The sequence below is a fragment of the Rhamphochromis longiceps genome, linkage group LG14 (genome assembly GCF_057381845.1).
Source record: "Rhamphochromis longiceps isolate RC_006_pf linkage group LG14, R_longiceps_female_GT1.1, whole genome shotgun sequence".
In the NCBI taxonomy this organism is placed as follows: Eukaryota; Metazoa; Chordata; class Actinopteri; order Cichliformes; family Cichlidae; genus Rhamphochromis; species Rhamphochromis longiceps.
In genome coordinates, this window is record NC_140570.1 from 7,918,819 (window position 1) to 7,931,140 (window position 12,322).

General features: G+C 40.4%; 1 protein-coding gene across 1 annotated transcript in view; it reads left to right on the forward strand.

Annotated features, from left to right (window-relative positions):
- Nucleotides 1–259: 259 nt before the first annotated feature.
- Nucleotides 260–12,322, forward strand: part of LOC146653510 (chloride channel protein 2-like) — a 175,654-nt gene continuing 163,591 nt past the window's right edge. Inside the window, exon 1 of the mRNA XM_085379842.1 lies at nucleotides 260–502. Coding sequence (XP_085235968.1) covers nucleotides 452–502 — 51 coding nt within the window. The 5' untranslated portion in view covers nucleotides 260–451. The remainder of the gene's footprint in view (nucleotides 503–12,322) is intronic.

Here is a 12,322-nt window from a genome sequence, read left to right on the forward strand (position 1 = left end):
CTGAAGAAGCTTGGACCAGCTCAGAAGGCTTTAATTACTCATATTATTTAACCTTTAATGAATTCCCTGATTACATACACAACAACAACAACAACAACACAAGCATATATACTAAACTAGACTGTTTTGTTTTGGTTTTAATTTTTATCTAAAGAAAATAAAGGATTAAAGGTAAAAGAAAAACTATGAACAACCGAAAGGTTCCTTCTGGCTTGACTGACACCTCCCACTTAAACTAGCAAAAGCTCCGCCTCAGCCTTCTATCTTGTTGAGAACTTGAGGCTATAAAATGAAGGAACTTACTGTAACCAGTTCACAGTCTTTACTTGGAGTTCCGTTTGTGAACTCCTTAACAGAAACTACAGTAAATCTAATGCTTTAATCAGTGAGAACACAATAGCGCTGTCGGCTTTTCCTTTCACTTGGCGACCTGAAAACCGCGAGCTGAACCATGGCAGGAGACGGGTCAGATCAGCGGGCGCTGCAGTATGAACAAACTCTTGTAAGTCTTCGCTTGTCACCACTCTGAACTTTGTTCCCTTGTTCGACAGTGCGTCCACTTCTCTTGGGTTGGCGGAGAAGCCACCGTGTGCCCCTTTTTGCTCGTTAAACTGTTGGAGACAACGATAAAGAGCAACGTGTGAGCCAAGTGTGGCCAAAAGCTGGAATAGAGATGAATGAAGTGTGGGGCAGTATGTACGTGCCGAATTCAACGGTGTGCCTATGTGACTGTGGAAATTTCTTGTGGAGTGTGTATGCGGTAGAAAACACAAGTTTTAAGTATAAATTGTCACATTTTAAACGAAGTTCAACCTCCGGGTGTTCTCACGTGAATGGTCGAGGTTTGCGGTGTCGGGAGCCTGCTGTGTCGGGCTAATGTGTCCTTAATTCCGTAATTGCAAGTCATGTATTCTTGTGAATTAACATGAGCTAATTCCTAAACTGGTGAACACCACACACTGAATTTCTCCGGCTTGCGGCTTCGCTGTAGCTCTGGAAGTAAAGGTGTTTGTCCGAACATCTGGATTTGGCTCTGTCAATAGGTAGCAGCCGATAACACCCACGCAAGAGTTCAGCCAAACTCCACTGTTAAAAAAACAATCTGGCCGTAAGAGTCGTCTGTATTGTCATAATACCATATAAAAGGTTACTTACTTAATTGCAGTTTTAATGTGTAAGTGAGTTTATTAATTCTGCATACAAATTATACCAGTTTGCATCAAACAGTACTGCATCCATTTCCAACCGATGAACGCAACCGTACTATTAGATGCTTTATTAGCTAAATGTAAATTTTGCAATGCATATCTGACTGCCAATAAGTAAATGAATCTTGCTGGACAGCGTTTTGTCAAGATTTAAATTGCTACAATGCAAGCGCCATTTGATGAATAAATTAAATGCCTGTTAGATAGTTTGGGTAAACATGCACATGTCATAGGGATTACTGGTAGTGTCAGGAGCACTGGATGTGTATACAACCACCAGCATCAGACAATGGATCAATTCATCGTTGGTTAGCGGCTTGGGTGCAGCACACAGCAGGTTGTGATGCAACTGGCAGCTGTGCAAGTGTCTCGTGCAGCACCCACATCTGGCTCACCATTGTTATCGTAGGCCATCTTCTTTATCTTGCTTTTTTTTTTTTTTTTTTTTTTTTATTACACATTACACAAGCAGTTGTCAGAAGTCCTAGAAAGTCTTCATGCAGCTTTGGATGACTGCGTTTAGACCTGATTTAAACAGCAGGGGGCTCCCACACATTTTAATGCCACAGGGCCTCAAATGAATAGAGATCAGGGCCTGTAGGTTCCCACTCCATAAGAGGACTAAGTGAGGGCTTTTAATTGGTAAATTTGAGCACATCCCTCAGAATGGTTACAGGGCAGGCTTTAAGCTGAGAGTCCCCCTCGTGTGTGCGCGTGTGTGTGTGTGCGTGTGCACTTTTCCTGACAAAAACAAAACTTTGGTCAAGCCTAAAGAATTGGCTGTTTGAAGAGACTCGTCTTATAGGCCAACTGGATCCATTCAGCGGCACTGAGGCTTTAAATTAAGAGGAGCCACAACTGTAACACTTGTTTGGGCCTCTGTTTCTTTTTTCTTGAAGTTTCCTTGCACAAACACACACACACAGACACACACACTCTGCTCTGTCCACCCTGCCTCTGCTAGTGTGTGTGTGAGATTACACAACTTGTGACCCGCTGATTCAGCACTGGACGCTCTGTCACCCTGGCAGGGTCTCGTGCCCGTTCCTTCAGCTCTCGGAAAGAAAGAGGGAGGAAGAAAAAACGTGTTCAGACTACTTCCTTTGTTAATCTCGGCTTACTTCACAGCATATAGAAGATTGTTACAGGAACAAAAATTGTGAAATGGAATCAAATAAAAATAGCTCCAGTGTGCGAATAACCTCTTTTATCATAAATGAGTTCTCTCTCTGCCCCCATCCCCTCGCCGTGGGTTGTAGTAACATGGTGTCTTTGTGCAATATTGGCAGTCGTGGTGGTTGTGTGGGTTTTGTTGTGGGCAGTGGATGCTCAAAGAGGCCAGTGTAGTTTGGCTGTTAGGAAGGCTGAAAGGCTGGCTGTACAGAAACACTGGCAGAAAAGCAGCCTCAACATATTGTCGGCTAACATCAGACTAACACGTCAGTTTGTGCGTGTAGCTGATTTTCGGCTGTTTCTTCAAGAACATAAAGTTACATTTGCGCGTGTTTGAATGGTACATGGTGTGAATCTAGTGTATAAAGTTACGTAAGCATACGCACATCTTTTGTTGCACGAATTATCAGCAAATGACACCTTCAGTCAAGAAGTAATATTTTTGACCTTCATAACTGTCAATTGCAAGGTTAACATTAGCAAATCATTTTTGAAATGAGCAAGAGAATAAATAACTGAGCAAATGTTAAAGACTTCTTCTTCCAAGAAGTTGTAACAAAACTGTTTGATAGCAGTTTAAGGGTTAGGCTTTTTTTAATTTTTATTTATTTTTTTTTTAGCTCAAACGTAAGGTTTTAATAGGTCTTGTACAGTGGTGTGAGTAGCCTATCAGATGTCACAGGCTGATATTTATGACATTTTCCGTGGCGACCGCTATCATAAGCAATAAAGTGAAATCCTGTTTGTCGGCGTTGCTCCAATTTATTTGCAAAACTGTGTGAACACGTAATAATTAACAGAACGATCACACTGGTGCCAAACACGGAGTGCACACGACACGCGAGCTTCTTGGAGGCGCTAAAACAGTTGGATTACTCGTCACGAGGAATGCTAATAAAGTTACGGAAAGTGTTGTAATATCTCCTGCAGCTATAAAGATTCCAAAAATAACCCTGAACAAAGGACATAATGGAAAGTGTCTCTGTTGCAATCTGGAGTTTAAATTAGAGTTTTAAAGGGAGTTGGTGACAACAAGAGATTCCATCATGTTGCATTATGATAATTGCAAGATGCTAACACGTATGTTATTTATTCATTTAAAAAAAAAAAAAGAACCCCCTGAGACTTAAATATTTCTAACCTTAACCCTACGCTATCAGATATGTTGTCTATTTACTACTTTTCTGCTTTTCAAGATTGCGAAGTCTTCAAAGAACAATCAGGGGCCAGAAAAAACAGATGAAAAACAGTTCTTCTTCTTCTAAAGAAAAATGTTCCCAATAACACTGCTTTTATCAAAACGTTCCCCTTTTTTTTTTAATTTATTTTTTTTAGTCCAAAAAAAGACACTGTCCACATACCAATGAGACGTCTACGCATTGGATCATGTATTTTTACTATTAGATGAAAATAATGAAATCAGCAGAGGCTTGGCTTAGAGGCTATGAAAGCTAAGGGTAGCGCTGGCTAAGAGTCCAGAGATGGATTGACTACAAACTAATATAAAGCAGGAAACTTTAAAGATACATTTTCTGTAGAGTGTCAAAGATGTTCATATTGGAGCGTGACCTATTATAAAATGTTTGACGGGTACACTCCTGTACTGATTCTGGTAAAGTCTGACTGGAAGATGCTGCTTCTCACCCTGATATTCTAGTGTTGAAGAAAGTTTTCAGCATCTCTTAATGTGGAATTGGCACCACTGAATGGGCAACTTTCCCCACTAAGTGACTGAGTAAATTGTGTAGTGTATAAAGGTGTGACATTGTTAGACGTTAGAGTCCTAACATTGTGGACAGCCAGCTGATCACCACCTTTGCCCTTTTATCTCACTCACTGGCTTTGATGGCTTGCTATTGCAGTGTGACATGGTATGTGTGGAGGCTTACGACCAGCTATTCCAGAACTCGTATCAGTGTGGTTGTTGGGCGTGCATGTTCAGTAATTCAGATATGAGTGATAGGACAACATGCAAATACAGAGTTAAAGATGGTCACTGATTGCGCTCGTCTATGGTGATGCAGGATGACACAAAGGCAATGCTGGAACCTTATTTCAGTCAGACTGTTTCATTGGAAGGGAAGTTACGGGCAGGCGTATTTTGTGACAGCAGGTCTTCTGATTGGGAATGTGCTTCCATTATTATACTGACCGAAGGCTTTTTTGAAAACGATGAGGAAGTGAAAGTGTCAGCTAAAGAAGTATGGAGACTTCATAATTTGCGAGTCCATATTTCCCTGTGTTAGTGGGGTGGCTCTGTGGGTTGTGTCCATTTGTCTTGCTGTGACACAGAATCATTTGTAACCTTGCGTCTGTCGCCTCACTGTAGTAATTTTTTGTTTGAAGCTTGCTTCCCAGCATTCATAGTGGAAATTTCCCTTCACTGGATCTCTCTCTGCTTCATTATGCCTTGTGGGTGAAGTTTTTTCTTCTTCTTCTTTTTTCTTTTTGCAGACCAGTCAAGAGCTACTTGACCCCCTGCTTTTGACTGTGTGCAGAAAGGGCTGTTTGCATAACCTAAGCTGGCTCTAACTGCAGATAAGCTTCAAAAGCCTCTAACAAGTTTTCTTTCTGTCACAAGAGATCAAGCATTTAGTTTCTTTTCTCTTTCATAAACTGATGTGTCCACCTGTATTTACTCTTTCACAAACAGTTGTGATGGATTTGCCTCTTGGTGTGAGGGCTCTTGAGGATGGTTTCAGAAAAGCAAAATTCTTAAACCTGTTAATGATGAAACCACACATAGTAACGGTGCATTTGGCAATCACTTCACAGGCCGGGACAAATGGAGGCTGGGCCTTTTTAGGTAAAACAAAAGCTGGGATGTGTTTGTGCGACTTACGCTTTGTTCTAAGATACATTGATCACACAGGCCGGGTTGTGTTGATTATTAATCACCCAGAGATGGCGGGAGGGAAAGGTTAAGCTCAATAGGCCATTAGATTAAAAGGATGAGGCAGTTTTTAGTGTTGAGGCGTGTCTCGTGATTAGTGCCACACCTTTTTCTTTCTTACTCCTCTTGAGTCCTTAACAAATATGGATCAGAGAAGAGATCAAAAACGGATCTTAGGCAAATACGGGAGATTCAGCAGAGCTGATTAGAAACTCTCAACGAGGTGATGTCAATTTAAAAAAAGAATGGATAACAAATATAAAACACAAAGCACATTCACTTGACTGCAAAGAGTGGTATGAAACTGGCTGTAATAAGATGACAGGAACAGTTCTCTAGCCAAAAGCAATTAGGAAACCTTGAATTTTGCTATGGTGCTGCACTACATACCTTTTAACTGTGTTGGCCTGTAATAGTGTCTGTGTGTGTGTGCAGGCTTGCAGAGGTAGGCTTTATTGGGGTCTTGTTCACAAGAGATGGGAGAAGGCAGTGGGAGATCGACAGACGGATTGCTGTGGATGCGGATGCTGTGCTGTACTGGTCTGCTGTGGTGAAGAGGGAGCTGAGTGTAAAAGCGAAGCTGTCAATTTACCGGTCGATCTACGTCCCTACCCTCACCTATGGTCACAAGCTGTGGGTAGTGACCGAAAGAACGAGATCGCAGATACAAGCGGCAGAAATGAGCTTCCTCCAAAGGGTGGCTGGCCTCTCCCTTAGAGATGGGTTGAGATAGTTCAGCCATCTGGGAGGGGCTCAGAGTAGAGCCGCTGCTCCTCCACATTGAAAGGAGCCAGTTGAGGTGGTTCGAGTACCTGACTAAGGATAAGTATTGTCACCATATAGTGTGTACAGTATAAAAAAAAATGTAAATATTATTTGAAACATTTGGCTTTTGACCTTCAGATCAAGCTGTTGACCCTGAAGGAGAGGTAAAAGGAATAATGCTATATAGAACTATTTAAAACTATATTTCTGACTGCTATTGTTTGTACTGACGACATATGGGCATATAGGGAATGATCTATGGGGATTCTAAATATCACAATGTTGTTTTGTGTCCACGTGAACTCCGTGATCTCACTTTTACATTTCACATTTGTCTTTCTTTCAAGATGACCCCAAGATGTGTTATATCCTCAAAGAAAGTATTGTCAAGAGAGAGGATGAGCTGCCTACTTAGTGAGAAATATACTGTAGTGTAATATTATATAATAAGCTCAAGTTATTCATGTCCAAATCAATACCTATTATCCATGACCAACTCCTACAACATGTTCGTGTAATCAAAGTAAACCTCTGTTATGCTACCTGCATCTAATTTTTACTGAGCTGTCTTGGTAGAGGTTTGCTCTGCTGGAGCGCTTGTTGTTAAAAATTAGTTATGTTTTAAAACCTGTGCAGGTAAAAAAGAGAGGAATTCATCATGTTTAAATTAACTGTACAATTTTGTCAGTCACTGCGTCAGACTGGTGACCTGTCCAGGGTGTATCCCGCATCTCGCCCTAAGACAGCTGGGCTACAGCCCCCCGCAACCCTGAAATGGATAATAGGAAAAGAATGGATGGATGGATTTTGTCAGTCACTTGGTGTAACCTGATAATGCACTTAATGGCGATAAAGTGGTAATAAAGGACAGTGGGAGTGCACAGCCGGAAGAAAGATGACAATCATGATGTGGAGCACAACAGATCGGTGTGTGATGCTGTGCTTTAGACTGCGCAGTGCAAGTTGTGGCAAAAAAATCTACTGTTCAACAGTAGTAGAAATATTTAGTTTAGCTTCTTGATGCATTCTCAATCATCCAGGAAAGTAAATCTCCAAAACTTGATTCTGTTCATCTGGACATAGCGTTTTGTGGGAGAAACGTTTCGTCGCTCATCCAAGTGACTTCTTCAGTCTCAGCTGACTGCAGGTTTCCTCATTCTTATAAACATACATTTGCATAATGACTGAAACCAGCCCACTGAAGGAATTCACTTCTTTAGTACTTTAATGTACTATTTTGGTGTTGGATATTGGTTTACACATGTGCCCAACAAGTGAAAGATCCCTGACTTTTAGACTGGGACAAGGGAAATCTTTTTGGGAGGTTGTCTCAGAAAGGGCATCCACTATAAAAGTCTGCCAAATCATTTACTTGGAGTTGTGATTGAAATGCAGCTGTAACTGGTTTGAAGGCTGGTTGTTTTCAAGTTGAACTGATATTGTCTATTCATTTTTTTTTTTTTAAACTGTTGTAATATTGATCATTTTAGGAATTGTAGCAGATGGCTAAAGTTTCCTTACTTTGACTGTTAAATTCTGTCTGAAAACGCTGTCAGTCACAAAAGCAGAATGATGGGCCTTGCTCACAAAATATCCAAGTCAACTGGAACGCAACAAAAGTAAATGGGGTACATACATATAGTAGATTGTGGTAAAGGGTAATTAAACTACTTCTTTATCTTAAAAGAAGGAAGAAATAAAATGTGATGATGTCACAGTAAAAACTAATTTTTACTTTCTTGACCTATAACTAGGGCTGGGCCATATCATACCGTTCACAGTGATACCGGTATAATGTTGGGCAACAATAAGAAAATGAAATATCGCGATAGAATATGGGTAAAACGCGCATGCGCAGTGCCTTTTGTTTTCATAAGCAATGGCGGAGAATGAGAAGGGCGAAAGGGGATCGTTGAATGAAACGGATGAACCAGAATTGGTTTGTAAAAATGCTGCAACTTCAGTGATGTGGAACTGGTTTAGCTTTTGTCCATCAGATACTCAACAAAGCACTATTTTTGGTAGAGCATGCTAGCGGGGCCGTTGTTATTACAGTGTTTTTTTTTTTTTTTTTTTGGAAAATACGGCACACTTAAAATCAATCCTTTAATTTTTCTGAAAATCGACAGTGCCCCTTATAATCCCGTGTGCCTTATGTTTGAATTCTGGTTGTGTTTACTGACCTCGAAATGATTTTATGTCGTACACGGAGCACATTGTCGGAGCATTACGGCTATCGTAGGCAGGAGCCTCGCGGAGTGATACTGTGCTTCAACATAGGTGTGTGTGTGTGTGTGTGTGTGTGTGACCTCTTAAGTTTTGTGGATATTATGCATGGTTATGCTGAGGATATGTCGGCCAATTTCCACTGGAAATACCTTTTGGTTAAACTGTCAGCAAGTAATTTGCACTGTTACATTTTTATATAACTTTAATGCACATAAAAAACAGCTGCTTTGAGTGAGTTCTAGAAATTTTTCTCTGAGCTATCCAGGAATCACCATGAACTAGGCGGACACGGTCTGAATTTGGTGGGTTCAAGCAAATGGGGAGTCTGACTTTGGTATCGGATCATGGCACTCAGTCACCTCAAAGTGACCTAGCTGGATTTTTTTTTTTTTTTTTTTTTTTTTTTTTTTTTTTTTTTTTAAAAGCGTTGACACATCAACGGATGTTCAGTCCACTATCAGTACTATGTGTGACTGTTTGTTTGTTTTCTGGGAGATTTTCCATGCCTGGAGCTGCTTTTACTTCAAACACCTTTTTGATAAAGGAATTCTTGTTGATGTATCAACTCTGTGTAATGAAAAAGATCCCAGACTTCTTCACCTTGTTTGGCCTAACTACCCCAGTGCCTAGTGTTAGATTTTTGGCTTTTGAAAGTGCTTCATCTAAATGCTGCACCTAAACTCATTATCAGTCTTTCAGTTAGGGTTATTTATAGTCATCAGTGTTGACTTGGAACACACAAAGTTTTAAATGGTCAAAATAGTATTTGTTCTTTTTGGTGTTTTTGGGTTTTTTTGAAGCCCTTTACCTTCTTTGAATGACAACCCAGTGACAGGGCGCCACAAGCCAGTATACTCCCGGTGCTGATCCAAAGCCCAGACAAATGGTGAGGATTGCGTCAGGAAGAGCATCTGACATAAAATCTATCCAAATTAAACATGCGGGTCATAAAGAGTAAGCTGGAAAGGATATGCAGCAGTTGGTGGTACTGGGGGCAAAAAAGACAGGAAGCCAAACTGGAGGTAGCAGAAGTGAAGATAATATTTTCATTTGGTGTGACCAGAATTGGCAGGATTAGAAATAAGTACATCAGAGGGACAGTTCAAGGTTGAGATGGTTTGGGACATGTTTAACAATCTTTGTCCAGGCCGGAGGAAAAGAGGAACTGTATTGATGAGTCCGGGAGTATTGTTGAATATTGATCCTCAAGAATTTCATATGGGTTCATCTCACACAGCTGGGTTTTTGTTTTTTGTTTTGTTTTTTTAAGTTCTGCTTTCCATTTACAGCTTTAGTTCTTAAAGTGTTCAATTTATATAAATTTTAGAGTTTTAAAGAAAGAGAAATGTAGAAATTATACTTATTCCTGTAAAAAGTATTCCCAGTGGAACTGGTAAAGTAACGGGTTGTAGCATTACCGCTAAACACAGAGTACATCTGAAGCTCATGGGACTGTCAGTAGTCTTGTAGGTAGGGCTGTTCGATATAACGATATATATCGGATGACGATATAAAAACGTCTATAGTTTCATTTTACGCTATCGTTTGTTTCGTGGTGCATGAAAATGCATCGGTTAAAACACTCGACTCCAGCTACATGACGCGCAGCTGGAAACACTTCCCACAAGACGAGCTGCCCGAGATTCACAGAATTTACAGAAAATGTTACATTTTTGTGATTTGTATCGTTATCGGGACAATAGAATTCTTATATCGGGATATGAGATTTTGGTCATATCGCACAGCCCTACTTGTAGGTATTTGCTAATATATGTGACAAAGGAGGAAAAGCCAGGGGATCATCAAAGTTGGTGCCATTCATGATCTGTGCACAATGAAGTTTGGCATCTACTGAAGGAGCTGAAAGAGATGGAAAGCACAGAAAAGAAGGCCCGTAAGATCATGTTGTTGTTGTTGTTTGTTATTTTCTTTCTTTCTTTTCCTACTTGTCTTGTGCCTGACAACAGCCTTAAGAAGTTCTAAATCACAGCCTCTTTGAATCTATTGCTGATCTGTTTGCGTTTTTTCTGTAGCCTGTGGCATCTTTCAAAAGCTGCCCAATCAGAACAGAGCGGGCTTAGAAGTGGGGCCTTGAAAAGCTAAAACAACCCATTCAAGACAGAGGCTAACCTGAGGGCTTTCACAAAGGACCATTTTAAGATAAATAAGGGCTTTATTAAATTGTAAATCATGCATCAGCAGAGCCTGGACATGACAGTGTTTCTGAAGGTTTGCTTTAAGGAATTTACTGTTCAACATGAATCAAACCAAGCTCAGCTGCTTTATGGTTAGTATTGATTCTAAAAAAGTTTCCGTCTCCTATGTTTCTGATAAGCCTATCCTATTTCTAATGTGCTTCTAGTAGCCCTGCGTTTTAGTGCACTTTAAAATAAACCAACTGCAAGGTAACTGTGTGAATGCCACACACACAAACACAACACTCCTGTGTGTTTGTTGCTTGTGAAATCTGCATACTGTACAAGATCAGTTCATAAGCCTAGAATTGCAGTAACTCTTCCCCCTCAGCTGCCTGATGTCTAATTGCCGTTAGATCGAGTGTAATTAAACAGACGCTTGGCGGTGTTTAGCCCCCAATGACGTTGATCAACGCTGCTCTTGGCAGCAGAGACACAGCGGTCCCTGTGCTGACAGATTGGAAGGGACGATGGAAGGTGCTTTGTTGCACCAAATGTTGGTTATCAGCAGGCTATACAGAACTCTTAGCACACACACCGTCTCACTAATAGGCACTTGGCCTTTTGCTCACATGCAGCTCTTTAGACAACGGCATGCAGGGAGGTGTGACGTGGACACATTAACACATCGGCACTCGTGCACAGCCCACCTGTTTATTTGTACCATCCATGACTCTTTATACCTCGTGCTGTTCATCCCGTTGCTGTGCAGAGGCAAACTGTTGCTAACAGGGTGCAGCTCTGCGTATCCAATCAGAACACAGTAGATTTAATTTTATGCAAATGAGCCACTTTGCTGTCCTGTCTCAAGTGTTTGAGGGCCTGGGTTTGTTCTCACTTTCCGCATGGCTGTCCCCGTCTTTATTTTCTTTCTCTTTGTCCCCCTACCATTCCCGGTCGCAGACGCTCTTGTCTCATGTTTCTCTATCTGTTCCTGGATTGTTTGGGACTGAGCGTAACTTGCCTGTTCTTGTTGATAATATGGTGCTGATGTGAGGGTTTCTTTCAAAGTTTTACTGTGTGCCGGCTGTTCGACCTTTGAACATTGGATACTAAAGTGTTGTGTTTTTGTTTTGTTTTTTTGTTTTTTTTGATATTGACCAAACCCTTTCCTTCAAACAAATCCTTGCTACTGCACTGTGTCTCTGAACAAATGATGTAGCTAACAGTATCCCTGTGAAGAGTCAACTTCTGCTTTGGCACAGATTTTCCTCTGTACACTTCCTCAGTACATTTTAAATCAAACAAACAAGATAAGATTGAATTGCAGACTTTCACTTTTAATTTTGCATTTAGGAGTAAAAAAAAAAAAGTACATTAACTGTGGAGGCGTTGATAAGGATTGTTATCTAGATCATTTAAACTGCTGTTAGTTTCTCCAGTGAAGTTGAGCTTCTTGAAATGTCAGGAGTGTGGAAGACTGTGTTCAAACAGTTTTGTTTGTTTTTTTTTTATCAAATGAAGAATTTTTTTTTTTTTGTTTGTCTCACACGGTGCCAGATTGTTTAACATCAGTGTTGCAATCAGCCCAGAACGTCACTAATTATTATTTATAATGTTAAGAGTTAATCGACTTTATGTATTATGTTTGTTTTTGTATTTCATCACTACTTTGTGTGTCCAGCATATTTTTCCGGCGTTTTGCTTTCCTAGAAATATTTCCTAGAAATGTTTCCTAGAAATGTTTCCTAAAGTAAAATTAGTTGATTTATTAATTAGTGGACACACGGAAATGAGTTTGTGCTTATCCATAGTCACATTGTATTTTGTTTTTGAAGTGCACTCACTGTGTTTTTAAATTGAAAAAATTGTCCTTGAGTTGTTAAATCTTTTCATCTCTGCCTGTTGATTGCCTTTTA